The sequence below is a fragment of the Mauremys reevesii genome, linkage group 3 (assembly GCF_016161935.1).
Source record: "Mauremys reevesii isolate NIE-2019 linkage group 3, ASM1616193v1, whole genome shotgun sequence".
NCBI classification, from domain to species: domain Eukaryota; kingdom Metazoa; phylum Chordata; order Testudines; family Geoemydidae; genus Mauremys; species Mauremys reevesii.
Window position 1 is genome coordinate 122213463 of NC_052625.1, and position 15239 is coordinate 122228701.

The 15239-nt window shown below is 39.6% G+C and overlaps 3 protein-coding genes across 3 annotated transcripts in view; 1 reads left to right on the plus strand and 2 right to left on the minus strand.

The window, feature by feature from the left end:
- Positions 1-9182, plus strand: part of TRAPPC3L (trafficking protein particle complex subunit 3L) — a 45294-nt gene extending 36112 nt beyond the window's left edge. The window contains exons 5-6 of the mRNA XM_039528168.1: positions 7155-7340; positions 8289-9182. Coding sequence (XP_039384102.1) covers positions 7155-7340; positions 8289-8408 — 306 coding nt within the window. The 3' untranslated portion in view covers positions 8409-9182. The remainder of the gene's footprint in view (positions 1-7154; positions 7341-8288) is intronic.
- On the minus strand, positions 1587-6428 carry CALHM5 (calcium homeostasis modulator family member 5). Its single transcript, XM_039528166.1, has 2 exons — positions 5857-6428; positions 1587-2569 (listed from the first exon to the last, which is right to left on the minus strand). The coding sequence occupies exons 1-2, from the start codon at positions 6394-6396 to the stop codon at positions 2180-2182; spliced, it is 930 nt and encodes a 309-aa protein (XP_039384100.1). The 5' UTR covers positions 6397-6428; the 3' UTR covers positions 1587-2179.
- A 1750-nt stretch (positions 9183-10932) lies between the features above and the next one.
- LOC120399926 (calcium homeostasis modulator protein 5-like) lies at positions 10933-13549 on the minus strand. Its single transcript, XM_039528167.1, has 2 exons — positions 13010-13549; positions 10933-11325 (listed from the first exon to the last, which is right to left on the minus strand). Exons 1-2 carry the CDS (start codon positions 13547-13549, stop codon positions 10933-10935), a joined length of 933 nt encoding a protein of 310 aa, XP_039384101.1.
- Positions 13550-15239: the final 1690 nt, after the last annotated feature.

A 15239-nucleotide genomic window follows, 5' to 3' on the forward strand; every position in this document is an offset into this window, starting at 1 on the left:
TTCACAAGGTGAGATTTGTCACCTAAGAAACATGATATTGATTCCACTTCCTGATTGGAGGAGTCTCAAATCCCAGAAGAGCCTTGTAAAGAGACGCTCAGATACTAAAGTGGTGGAAGCCATATCTGTACCTAGAAAGCTACAGGCAGACACTTTCAGTACTAATATAAAGTATCCCAATGTTTTATCTTACCAGGAACAGACTGGTACATAAAAAAATAATTGTATGAATGTTTGTGGAAAGCAAATAAAAGGCAAGTGTCAAAATGAACTTGCAGTTGTTGCCTGAATATTTGTTCATGAATAATTTTATGCAGTATTGAGCTGACTCTATGACCGAATAAGGACTGAAGGATTTGGCTTATGATGTGCAGCAATTATTTTTTTACACTATTGTACTTTATAGGACCAAATTCTTTGGTGGTGTACATAGTTTGTTAAAACTTTACTTAAGCCGCGCCCATTTGTTACCACAGAGAAGTTGGCTCATGGGCTCTCTAGCACTGAGTAGATAAGGAGAATGGCCTGATATGTGATAACATGCATGACAGAATTGCTTTAGCTTTTTTTCAAGAAAGCTGCTGCCTCCATAGTCTCTGCTGCTAATTGTTACTAATGGACCATATCAGGATCTTCAAAAAAGATGAGGATAATCAGTCTCACTAACACCAACAACTAACACTAATCCTACAGGTTTCAGTGGTAGCCGTGTTAGTCTGTATCAACCCATTTTTTTACTAATCCTACAATTGTTTGAAGTCACTAACTTCTCCACAAAAAAACCCAAATAGATATTAGTACTAGATCTTACATGTGTATTATACTCTTGATATTGTAGGGGGAAAGGAAGTAAAATATGAATGCAGAATAGAAATGTCTTTGCCTTGATCACAGTGAATATATTTACTGAAAACAGAACAGATGAGTGGAGGAAATTTACCTGTTAAGAGTCTGATTTAAAAACAGTTCATCTGTGCAGAAATATGGTCCCTTTCGTGATTGGGGAGATTGATGGTAAGATGCTACATAAAAGCCGGCCAGTCTCCCAAGGGAAAAGAGCTTGATGACTGCTTTGCGTTCAGTTTTTACAATATTTCTAAAAATTCTGGAGACGGGAAAATGTGGTTGTGACCCATGTTCTGAATTCAAAATCCTTATGAGAAATCACAGGGCTATGTGATTAATGCACTTATTATGAGCCTTGATATCACAATCACCTCACCAGTACTCTGACTGCTAATTCATCTCACCCCAGACTTATTCTAACTTTCCAACATTTTAGCAGCTGCAGACACTCAATAAAATCAACCTGCCAAAAAAATATTTATTTTCTCTCTATATGTGGAATTTCCTTTCACCCCTTCAGTTTTCCACTGGACCAAGGCCAATGACAGACAAGATTTTACATTCCTGCACCAGTGACATGTTTAAGTCCCACCATTGCAGAACCCTCCAGAGGCAGAAATGGGAGCTTTCTACCATTACAAAGGAAGGATTCCCAGACTTCCAATGGGAGAAAAAAATAATGCATTATTTAAATTAAACAGCCACCTTATGATATTTTCTTTATTTAAATGATATGGCATGCTATATGTTGTATACAAAGAACTATTGTATTTGTTGACATTGAACAAATCATCTAATCAAAACCTTTGTTGAATTCTTTATAGTGTTGGGGCCTGATCCAAAGCCTACTGAAGTCAACTGAAAGATTCCCATTGACTCCAGTGAGGTTTGGATTAGGAATCTGAAGCACAGAAGAACTTTCGTTCCACCTTTCTTGAGCAAGCATATAGTTGGGAATGATGGTGTGCCATGACAGTTTTAGTATGGCATGATGCAACAACTCATTTGCATGCCATAGGCAGTCCAAAATGGCATCCTCCATGCAGCATGACCTCACATATATGGTATGTGCAAGGTCACGCTGTGCAGAGGATGCCATTTTGGGGCTGGACCGGAATCATCCCACAGGTTAGATTTGGGCTGCCAGTTGAATGGCGCACAGCAGGTTGGGCATGCAATGTGTGCATTGCACTCATAGATGGAATGCCACTGATTGGGAGAGAAAGAAAGAATGGAGAAAGAGAGGCCACTATATTTATAAATATAAAGATTAAAACTGTTAAAATTAAATCACATTAGCAAAATATTTTAAAAGGCTGAACATGGCTATTAGCTATACTATTTCCTGCCCATCTACAAAGTCCAGCGTTGTCTCTCTTTCCTCACTGATGTCTTTCTTGCCATCTTCGACCAGTCTATGAAGGGTGCTGTAGTGCTGCTCACTGCTGTTGAAAGAGTAGAGTTGAGAAGCATCTTCCCAGGCCCGGAAGGTTGGCATGGGAAAGGCGTCCGGTTCTTTGTTCTCAAAAAAGCTCGTCAGGTTTCGTTCACTGAGTTTGGTAGCATATAGCTGGAAAAGTTGTTCCAATTGTTCTCTCTCCTTCTCTATGTAGATCCTCCAGAACTTCATTTGGAGGTGGCTGATTTTGGATTGGCACCTGGCACAACAGGTGGTTAACAGAGACAAAAGAGCTGTAGTGACTATGATGCACCATCCTAGAACCTGGAAAAGAAAATAAACAGGCCATGCACTTCAAAAAAAACCTGAATCCAAATTGCACTTAGATCAGGAATAACTGACACAGTCACAGTTCTTTGTGTTGAGGATACAGTATTCTTTTCCCAGCCACAGAGTGGATCTCTTAGCCACAGTGTAGATCAATATTGCATATTTCTTTTTATTCCTTTTGTACCCAAAACTCCCACTGATGTCAACAGGAGTTCTATATTTGGAGAAAAACAATAAAATATGCCATAAGTGAGGATCAAGAATATTGAATATGCTACATTTTGTATTTTGCCACAGATCTGTGTGGTTTTTAAATTATTATTATTAATTTGTATTACTGTTGTGCCTAGTGAGCCGTACTGAGATAAGGGTTTCATTGAGAAAAGTGCAATACATGGACATAGTAAGAGACAGACCTTGCCTCAAACAACTTACAATCTAAATAGAGAAGACCAATAAAGGGTGGGAGAAAGGAACTATTTTACCAGTGGGAAACTGACGCACAGAACTATTAAGTGACTTCTCAACAATTACAGGAAGTGAATCCAGATCATCCAAGTCCACTGCCTTAACCACAAGACCATCCTGTGTCTTTTATAGTTTTCTTAGTTGACTGGTAGAAAACCCAAGAAAAGTCAAAATTATCAGCCAAAGCATTTTAAAAATGCACAGCATTATTTTAAAAATGAAGCTTCCCTCCAGCAGGAATGGTGTCTTATTTATATAAATCCATGTCACCAAATAGGGTAGAGAAGATGATATCAAGGTCTCAGCTACACAGATTTCATCACAGAAATATATGGGTTTATAATATGTTTGAAATTGCTCAGTATGTTTCATCACACCAAGGAAAATGTATGTACGTAGAAGAGGGTAAATTAGCACTAGAGCTGGGTGGGTAACCGCTTTCCTGTCCCACGAGAATTTTTGAGATTTCAAAAAGTGTTTCCATCCTGAATTGGGATGGAAAGTCAAAAGCATAAAAAATTTTCACACACCAATAATATGGAGAAAAAAAAGTGTGTATCACGTTAATCAAAATGTTTTATTTCAATTTGTAATGAGCTTTTTTAGTATAAGTTAACTAACATTTCAAAACAAAAGCCATTTCAAAACCTGAAACTTCCTTCTAAACATGTCAAAACAGGAAGTTTTGACAATTTTACAACTTTTGTTGTCAACATTTTTAGTACTGGGAGATTTGTAGAAACCAGTCCTTTCCTGCAGGATTTCAGCCAGCAGCTCACAGGCCAGTGCTCTAACCACCAGCCCCACACAAACATACCCCAGCTTTTCCAAATTGAAATGCTCAGTTGACAGAATTCCATTGTGCAAAAATGTGTGTTTTCATAAATTAGAAGACCTCAAATGTTGCTGTAAAATGGAATTATCATTCTCCAGAGAGCTCTAATAGTGATAATATGGAGATCTGCAACCTATCATGTAAAAATAATTACCAGGTAAAATCTGTATTTACCTGAGAGAAATATATAAACAATTTGCTCACAGAAATGTGTGAAACAGAATCATACAATCAAAGAATATTAGGGTTGGAAGGGACCTCAGGAAGTTATCTAGTCCAACCTCCTGCTCAAAGCAGGACCAGCCAGGGCTTTGTCAAGCCTGACCTTAAAAACATTGAAGGAAGGAGATTCCACCACCTCCCTAGGTAACCCATTCCAGTGCTTCACCACCCTCCTAGTGAAAAAGTTTTTCCTAATATCCAACCTAAACATCCCGCACTGCAACTTGAGACCATTACTCCTTGTTCTGTCATCAGGTACCACTGAGAACAGTCTAGTCTTTGGAACCCTCTTTCAGGTAGTTGAAAGGAGCTATCAAATCCCCCCTCATTCTTCTCTTCTGCAGACTAAACAATCCCAGTTCCCTCAGCCTCTCCTCATAAGTCACATGCTCCAGCCCCCTAATCATTCCTGGTGCCCTCCGCTGGACTCTTTCCAGTTTTTCCACATCCTTCTTGTAGTGTGAGGCCCAAAACTGGACACAGTACTCCAGATGAGGCCTCACCAATGTCGAATAGAGGGGAATGATCATGTCCCTCAATGAACCAGAATGCTGATGAACCATTTGTTCTTTTATTGACTAAAAATGTTGAGGGAGGTGTTTAAAGAACAGCCTCATTTTGCTTATTTTCAAATCATGCTTGTACTAGCTGGCAGAATTTGTGACATGAACTTTTCCCCGTATAATCCATCCTTTTAGCACTTCAGTGCTCCCCTCTGACATGGGGAATGCTGTGCTTCTATGATCTAGCTACCCATGCACAATTAGCTAGCCCGATGACTTTCACTATTTCCCATATACGCAACTTAAGACCAATAGACACACATCCGAGCTTTTAATTCTAATTGTCTGGACACTGATTTTTGTGAACAATAAAATATCTCCCTGCACTGTTTGTAACCCATACATTGCAGGATTCTTCCAGTGCATGAGGACCTGAAAATTAAACTGTCTCCAGCATTGGCAACTGTTATAGATTGATGTGACTGTTGTATGATGATCATTTTCTGACTCTGCAGGATATTTCTTCTGCTTGGGATGCAGTAACCTGGGATGCATCTTTCCCTCATTCCCTTTCTCTTTTTAATTTCTTTAGTTCCTTTTTGCTGAGTTTCCTTATATCACAAAGCAATGAACAAATATAAAATAGAATTGTGAGATATGAGTGAGTAATATGGCTTTACCTTTGTATGTTTTTTGTTATTTCCCTGTAACTGCTATAGTTCTATTTTCCTTCATATAATAAAAACACTTCATATAAAAGTGAAACTAACTAGTCCATTTTCATTATCCGAGATGAGAGAATTGCAAAAGGAAATCAGCTGTTTAAAAATAGTTTGGGTTTTAATAATCTAAGATGCTATTTGTAACAGAGTTAAAAATCTGTAATTGATTTTTAAAAAAATCTGATAGTATCTCTTTTTTTAACTTTTTAATTACTTCAGCCTTCTCTAGCAATGCAATACATTCTTCTCCCAAGAGTCACTCTCTTTCACTAAAGAAACAAACTTTCTGATTCCAATTTTCTTACTCATGTTGATTTCAGTGATCTACTTGAGGAGTAAGACATTACTCAACTTGAGCAAGTGTATAGAATCTGCCCCTTGCCAATTCTATATTGTTTTGTTGCACTGTACAGGCATTCTGATTTTAAATTACTATGTTAGCACCTGATGTTAGGATCTCATGCTGATAAATCAAAGGAATAATACAAAACTTTATTCTAAACAACAAAGCAGTTATTCTGAATTTCTTACCTGAGACTGTGCTTGAAGTGTCAGTTTTAATTCCTCACTCTCTGAAGAGGACATGGTGGTTTTGCCACAAGCTACTTTGTTCAGCTCTTCCCAGCACCTAATAGATTTGTTATTGCAGAGCGTGTTTAAGTACCCTGGATATTTCAAGCCACTCATGGCACATTCATAAAAAGTTCCATTGAGCAAAGCCACAGAAAGCCACATCACAGGAGCTATCAGAACATGTAAGGTGATTTGTCCAAAGACATAAAAGAAACGGCAGCTGTTCCCTTTGGGGAATATTTTCCTGGGATTCAGACAGCAGCCTGTGAAAAGTTTCCACATCCTGCTATTCATGAAATACCCAATAACTAGCAACACCCAGGCTGGGGCAAAGAGAAATACCAAACCATAGATGAAGTTTTCATTGCTGCAGGGACACCTGAAAGCAACGAGAGAAAATAAACGTTCGCTTCCCACTGTCAGTAGAGCCATAAAACTGTAACCAATGGCAGTTTTCCGATGCATAAGGAATTTCAGAATGGTTTGGATGCCGTCCATGTTTGATGTCCACAAAAGAGACAAAAAATGAGGCTTTGTTTATTGTGCAGCAGTTTATAGCAATGTATTAGGGAGGAGCTCTTGAGAAGAAAAATACCCAGCTAGAGGCTGGTTTAGTGCAGCCTAGATAAAGTGATGATGTCATTGTAGATCCTTCCTCACAAATATACCCATATGGGGCTAGCTACTGGCAAGGCAGATTTTGCATATCTACAGTATTATTAATCTGTATTGTAACCTGCAATGTAGACAATGCTCTGTTGTCAAATAAAATCTCAATCTCAGTTATCATTCCTGTTCTTTGACTGTAGCTTCACATGAGAATGCAACAGAAATACATACTAGATGATCATGGGAATTCTTGAGCAATGATCATCACTGTTTACAGAAATATACTAAAGTCCTGGGCCCGATTTGGATCTCACATATATTAGCATAAGTGAAGTGTGACTCTGCTGAAGCCAATGGAGTGACCCCCAGAGTAAAACCACTGTATGTGGAGGGAATCAGTGCCCCTCTATTACACTATTTGGAATCCAATATAGGCCCAGATTCTCTGCTGTGTCTAGCTTATGTGGGGTACAGCAGAGTGGGAAGCTGTCAGGGAGCCAGCCATAGCTCCCTGATTCTCTGCCTGGCCTCAGCCCTTACTTCTATTCTCATTGGTAAACTGAACAATAGAATGTAGCATCTAAAAGCTTCTAGCCTGTCTTACACACAAATAGTTTCAAGTGGCACATTTTTTTGTCCTTTTACAGGTTGCTTTCAAGATGTACCTTGGGGTTACCCCTAGTGTGAGTTGCAGTAACACAACAGAAAATGAATTCTTCTTAATGCTGGACAAGAACCCTTTAGTGGACTTTGTGGAGGAGCTCCCAGCAGGACGATGTTCACTTTGCTACTGTAACCTCCTGTGTGGTGTTATTAGAGGAGCCCTGGAAATGGTAAAGAACTGGACACTGAATTTTCTTATCTCTGTTGTTACCTATAGATGTAGGAAAGTGGAACCACTGGATAAGTAACTGTAATATTACTTATAAATATTTAATCTCAGTATCAGACTTAGCAATAGCAACAACTGCACCCCACCAAATATACCAAGTGAAATGCTGCTCTCAGTTTACACCACAGTAAATTCAGAATTATTCTTTCCAAATAAATGGAGTTGCTCCACTGTTACACTGGTGTAACAGAAGAATTTGGCTCAATATAATAACAGAATTAAGTTATGGTACATCAAAGAACATTATATATTTTATTTTTGAATCTCAGCTTTTACAAAAGCTGAAACAGAACAAATCATAACTCACATCATTTTGAACTTGCAGGGCCAAATTCAACTCTGGTATCACTTTACTGAAGACAGTAGAACTGCACCAAGGATACATTTTGTCCACAATCTTCTTTCCTACAAAAAATATCTAATTTGCCACATAATATATATTTACTAGGTACTATAAGAATACAGTTTCATGTACAGGGCTGTAACTCAATCTCAAGATTCTGATATCATTTTATAAGGGTATTAACTGAAGTGTTATCATCTTACTTTGGGGGGGGGCGGAATTTGAGATCACAATATGAAGCTCATTTGTTTTATGTTTCATGTCCCCAGAAAAAGCAAAACACCATTCTGACATTAAGCACTACTAACCAAAATACTGGCTTATTGTTAGCAGAATGAAATTTGTACACATGCCTCAATTTATAAGAAGGATATATTTTTAACTCAAATGGGATGTGCAATTCTTAAGGCGCTTTATAGAATTCCTCTATAGGGAAACTTTAGAAAGAGGCCCCTCTTGTGGTGGGAATAAACAGCTGGATGAACTAAATGAAGAAAAGGAAGAAAAATTACTTTAAATAAAGTGACCGGGCCTGTTTCTCTCCAGGTTCACTTAGCAGCAGAAGTTACCTTCGTTCAAGACAGACTGAAGGGTGACGATGTGACGGAAATAGGAATTATATTTTTAAAGAAGCTTGAAGACAAAAAGCACAAAAGAAAGAAGTGAAGCTGATAGAAGGAATCCTCTCTAACTTACAATTTGCCTATTTTTACCTATTTAGGAAGAAAATCCACATGGTGGCAATGGCTTCATTGATTCAGGTATAGTTACATCTTAGAGTGGTAAAGACAGTCAGAGCATATACTCAAAATGTACTGTCACCACCTCACAGAATTCAACATACATTCTTAAAAGGGACCAGTCCTTTACTCCTTTCACAAGGAAAATCCCATTGATTTCATCAGAAGTTTTGCCTGAGTAACAAGTGTGTGACTGGGCCCCAAATCTCCATCCTAATTCCTGTTTTTTTTCGTTAGAAATGTGATTGTATTTTCCAGTTTGCTCATTAGTGATGCTTCAAAGACATAAAGAACTGTGCTTGTACTGATATGCTTTTCATTCTAGCTCTTATGTTTGTGAACAAGAAATTGTTTTGCTATAAATTGTGCAGTTTCTCATTCCAATGCATCTTCCTTTGTTTCACTTCTGACTATGTTTTTTCCTTCATTTTGCCTATTCTGCTCCTACTGAAATCAAACAGAGATGTGATTCCACTGGGATCAGGTTTTCTGTAGGTAAACAGGACAACATGCAGTTTTGTTCAGGTGCATATTGCAGACCTAGAGAATTTTTCTAAATAATGGAATATGGATGCTGTTTGAGACTAAGCACCTTGTGCAGCTTTAACTTGCGTTTTCTTCTTGAGACTATATAAATTGTTAGCAAACTGAAAAAGCATGATGTATTCTAATGCACAGTCATCTTAAATATGAGCTTCACCCAAGCAAACTGTAATAAAAAGTGCAAACACTATTGTGTTCTTCTCTGTCGAAGGAATTAAATGGCCCACATCACCTCAGTTTCTGAGCACCTTGCAATCATTACTTGATTTTATCCTCACAAAATCATAGTGAGGTTTGGAGGTAGTGACCCCATTTTACAGATGGGAAATTGAGGCACAGGGTAGATTAAGTGTTTTACTAAAGTAACACAGGAAATCTGTGGCAGAGCTTGGAATTTAGCACAGGTTTTGAGTCTTGGTCCATTGGCCTACCCACTAGACCATCCTTTCTTAGCCTCCCTCTAGGAGCCAGAATTCCCTATTTTTATTACAATGCAAAATAATCAGTATTAATCAATCAATACAAATGCTGCCCATAGTAAACATATGACCCTGTTACTGAAACCTTTGTCCTTCATCTTCCTTTCCCGCCTTCTTTTGTCTGTTAGGTTCCAATCCTGCAATGTGATGTGAATGGGTCAATCTCTATGTTTGTGCAGGGCCCTGGACTTAAATGGCAGGGACTATTGGTGACATCCTGACCACACTAAAGTCAATGAGAGTTTTGCCACTGACTTAAATGGGGCCAAGATTTCACGCCATGTCACCAAATCTTCTAAAATTGTTAGAAATGACTGAACTTAGTGTTTGCTGCAGGGCTCAATGTAGGAAAGTAAGGAGCTTCTACTTTACGCCTTGATTCAGCAAAACACTCAATTACTAGTGTATCCCCACTGAAGTTCTTCCCCATCAACTTATTCACAGTACATTTCAAAAAGCCAGTACACACACACACACACACTTTTTTATTTCAGTTTTCATTTTTCCCCTCATTATACAGAGTATGTCCATTATGTGCTAAGGCAGGACAAAGCAAAGCACAAAAAATACTGATGCATAATTAAAAAAAGAAAAAAGTATCCATTAGAAGTTCACATTTTATAAAGGATGACCTTCTTCGTGCTGAGGGTCAGCACAAAGCCTGTACATTGATTAATTTAGTGAGACTTAAGTGGTGCAGAGCTTAGGTCTCATGTAGAGTGTGAAAAAAATATTTACAGGTTCAAAAGAGGGAAAAGGCTTTAAAAATCTCAGATTATAAAAATTCAGCTAACCCCAGTCTGCCAGTTCCTCAGCCCATGAACTCAATGGAATATTTGCCATTGACATCAGTGGTGAAGGATCAAGCCCAGTGTACACTGACTGCTCCACACTTACAACACTTTAACTCCTTTCAAGATGTATGCAGAAGCAGACAAAGTCGTTAACAAAGTACAGCACATTGAAATTAGTAAGCGCTGGCCTCAGCACCAAGCATAATGAAGCTGAACAGTATCAAATTCTACTGTTTCACTGGTTTTCTTTCGGTTGCATACCCAATTCTAGGAAAGAAGAACAATGACAGAATTTCATTTATGAAAAACAGTAACATTAAGGGTGTATTTGTTTTGTTTAAATAACATGAGCACAGTAGACACACATGAGAGAAGAGGGAACATCCCTTGGAAAGCTATTTGGTTAGTCTGTGTGGGACAATGGACCTCATGGAACTGTATTGAGTCCTGGGTTGTGCTATTAGAGCTTGGAAGACATTTGCCATCTTGCCTGAGGAGGTGCTATAGAAGTTTGGTGGGAGAGAGAAATTATGGCAGAAAACAGGTCATTACCAGAAAAACAGAAATGAAGATTGAAAAGTGAAAAATGTAGTGAATTATATTAAATTATAATGCTAATGAAAGCTGACATTAGCTAAACTGTTTCTCCTTCACCTAAGTTTACCATTGTATCTTGTGCCTCATTGGAATCATTTTCTTTCATGCTGTCTTCCACTAGTTTATGAAGTGTGCTGAAGATCTGCTGGTTAATGTTGAAAGAGTCCAAAGCAGAAGCTTCTTCCCAGGCCCGGAAACTTGGCATGGGAAAGGGTTCCAGTTTCTTGTTCTCAAAAAAGCTTTTCAGATTTCGTTCACTCAATTTGGTGGCATAGACCTCAAAATATTTTTCAAATTGTTCCTTCTCCTTCTCAGTGTAGATCTTCCAAAACCTTTTTTGGAGATGGCTGGTATTAGATTGGCAGTGACCATAACAAGTGATCAACAAAGACAGAAAAGCAGCAGAAACTATCACACACCACCCTACGACCTGTTAAAGAAAGGATAATTTGGTATTGAAGAACAAAGAAAAGGCTATAATAAAAAAGCTGATCGCAAACTCAAATTAGATTGAGAATAACTAGTGTTATTCTGGTTCTTACTGTTGCACTGAGACTGTGTTCTTTAAATGCTCAGGGCTGGTCTACACTACGGGGGGAAATCGATCTAATATACGCAACTTCAGCTATGTGAATAACGTAGCTGAAGTCGAAGTATCTTAGATCGAATTACCTACCGTCCTCACGGCGCGGGATTGACGTCCGTGGCTCCCCATGTCGACTCCGCTACCGCCGTTCGGGTTGGTGGAGTTCCGGAGTCAACAGGAGCGTGTTCGGGGATCAATATATCGCATCTAGATGAGACGTGATATATCGATCCCCGAGAAATCGATTGCTACCCGCCGATACGGCGGGTAGTGAAGACGTAGCCTCAGTATAAAAACCTTGAAAAGTGGTAATAAAATACAAGATTTTGAAAATAAAGGGATCCACCCAGTGTCAATTCTATTCACAAGCAGAGGCCCTGAATTCCTAAGGACCATCACTAGAGTCAGAGATTAAATTGGATGTCATTTTCAGGATCATATGATCTACACAGCTATGTAAATATTATTTTTCTGTATACTGCACCTTTACATTTTGAACAGCTCTAACCAAAAATTAAGTCTCAGCACTTTAAACATAGGGATTATGGACTTGATCCACAGCCCACTGAAGTCGATAGAAAGACTCCCATTGACTTTAATGGGCTTTGGATCAGGCCCTATTAGTATAAATCCAAAATCCATGTAATAAATCTTACTGTCTGAAGTGTTAATGAATTCTTATGACACATTATTATATATATTTAGAATGATTATTGTATGTACACATGAACTAACGGAATGTTTGTCTACACTACTAAATGGTTGTAAGTGAAGTGCGTAATTTAAAATAATTGCTGGGGTACTTCATATCTTGCTATTAAAAAAAGAGAAAGTCTAAATGAGGCCTATTCAAAGGAATGAGCCCTCTAACAAGGTACAAATATGTTTTTCTTCCTAATTTTAAAATCAATAAAGCTTTGTTCCAAAAGAATTGTCTCCGGATGTTTAACATTGTTGTTCTACTGTTGCCTTCAGGGTCAGCCCAAGACTTGGAGAAATCCTGGGGGCCGTACACTTTGGAGGAGCCTTGTTGTATTATGAACTACCCTAAAAATGACCAACCACTGTCCCAAAACCCTTCAAGATGAACGGAAGGGTTAGGGTTAGGGTTAGGCTTAGGCTTTTCCCTTCCCAATCCTCGAAACCCTGCCTACCATTCCTTTACTTTGATTAAACCTTTTGCTCAGCCCTCGTCCCAAAAACGTCAAGCAACCTGAATTCTCTAGCCACATTGCTAAAATTCTCCCACCTCCCTCTGTTGGCAAATATCCTATCAAGCCCTTCTGAGCTGCCAAACCCTTCCACACCTTGGTGTGCTATGCTGCTTACAGAAATCTGCCTGAGGCGCTGGATATTTTATTTCTCTGACTCCCACAAAACGCAGTCTGAATCCTGCTTGCATTGCAATGAAATATGTATTTGAATTTTTTTAAAATGATAGTTAAACTCTCTGGACACTTGATTTTAGGGCCTCATGATAAAAAAAAAGGATAACACAAAGCATGATTGAATTAAAATGATATCTTACCTGAGATTCCGCTTGAAGTGTTAGTAGGATCTCCTCAGTCTCCCAAGAGGACAGGGAAGTTTGGCCACATGCTACTTTGGGAAGCTCTTCCAAGCACTTGTTGGATTTATTGTGGCAAAGCATCTCCAGGTACTTCAGATTTTTTGAGCCACTCATGGCACATTCATAAAATGTCCCATTGAGCAAAACCACAGAAAGCCACATCACAGGGGCTACAAAAGCCTTTAAGGTGATCTGGCAGAAGGCATGAAAAAAATGGCAGCTCTTCCCTTTGGGAAATAGTTTCTTGGGGTTCACACAACAGCCTGTGAAGAGCTGCCAGGTACTGCCATTCAATGCAAATCCAACAAATAGTAGTACCAAGGCTGGGACAAAGAGATACACCAGCCCATACGTGTAGTTTTTGTTGCTGCAAGGACACTTAAAAGCAGAAAGAGAAAATAAATGCTCACTTCCCACTGTTAGCAGTCCCATCAAACTGTAACCAATTGCTTTCTTTTGGCTACTGAGGAATTTGAAAACTGTTTGGGAGATACCCATGTTTGAACTGATGAACCCCACAAAACAGGAGAAAAGTGAGGCATTATCAGTGGAACAAGTGCTATTTCTAGCACTTGTTTGGGTGGAGCTTTTTTTAAGGAAAAAAAACAAGTCTCTCTGGTTTGGGGCAGCTCAGATGAAGTGAACAGTCATTCGTCATCATTAATAAATCTTTCTTCAAATGGCACACGTACAGCAGCAAACGGCACACATACAGCAAGCCCTTCCTTTGTCAGTGGGCAAGTAGACCAATCCTACCCCAGGCTCAGTTTTGTCCTGTGCAATTTATAGTTGCCCACTAGTTCTGGCTAGTTCCTTTGGATCACACTGAGCAATGTGAGCCTTAGTGTCTACTGAGAAGTTATATTAGCCATAGCATTTGTTTCTCATTTACAATAGCTATGAAATAATAAATAATAATTAAGAGAAAACCCGGTAGTTGAAATTACCTCTTCTGCAATGGATTCTGCCACTCACCACTCGCTGCCCCTCCTCGTAGCTCATCTGGGGAGTCGCACCCCAGTCAGCCCGTTGCCTCAGTCACTTGCTCTGCAGCGTCTCTCTCACTAGTCAGGAGCTGCAGTGTCTCTGCTTCCTGGCTTAACCCTCTGGCCACGTCACAATCATCCTCTGCTTCCAGGGTCTCATCAGAAGCTCTTTCCACAAAGTCTCAGGCAGACGCCATATCCATGCACTAACTGTGCCACTCCTGCAGTGGCTGGTAGGGGGGAACCTAGACCCAACTTCTACTCTGGGTTCCAGTCCAGGGACTCTCAAACCAGCAGTTCAGGTCTATACTGTCTTAGACTTTGCTGCTTCTTACACTGCCCCTTTTTCAGGCTTCTAGTCGCCACCTAGAAGGCTTCTAGTCTCTAGTACCAGAGTGTGTGACTGCAGGCTCACCTCCTGGCTACCTCCTCTATCCTCAGCTCCTAGGCATTATAGGAGCCCCCTGCCTGTTCCTGCCCAGGTGAGCTTCATTCTCATTTACTATCATCGCCCCTTAGCTCCCCAGCAGGTGCAGCCTTTGGCTAACTGGCCTCTCGTAACCCCTTCAGCACTAGTTGAGGTGAACACCCCATCACACTCTCGCATTGATCCTGAATCTATGACCATTACAACATTTTCATTTAACCAGCATGCTGTGAATGTGTGCTGTGTATTGCACAAACACAAGTGGTACTGACATTTAATCACACGTAAGATGCATCCTGATGATATGGCAGAAGGACGTTATGACAGAATGGAGAATTTTTGGGTGACATGACTTTGACCTCCCCGACAGACATGTGATAGGATTGTTACTACTGTTATTATCGATAGTCTACTTTAATCCCTAGAGTTGTAGCTGTTACAGCCTCGTAGGTCTGGGTACGTCAGTGCTCAGCCCGACACCTCCACTTTGCTCAGTCGTCCAAGTGATTTTTTTCAGGCATGAAAGTCCTAGCCATACACGGGCTTGAAGCTGCGTTTGAAATCATAGTTGTAAAACAGCTTGTGCTCACATTCAGTGAAGTTACAGGGTGTGTTAGAGCAGTGCTCAGAAACCACTGTACAGGGTATCTATCCTAAGATTATCCCCCAGGAGCACATTTTCTCCACTTCTCTCCTATTTAGCCTCCCAGATCCATCTTCTGGACATCAGCCATTGTACCATTTCAGTGGTTACTGAGGCAGATTTGGGGCTAAC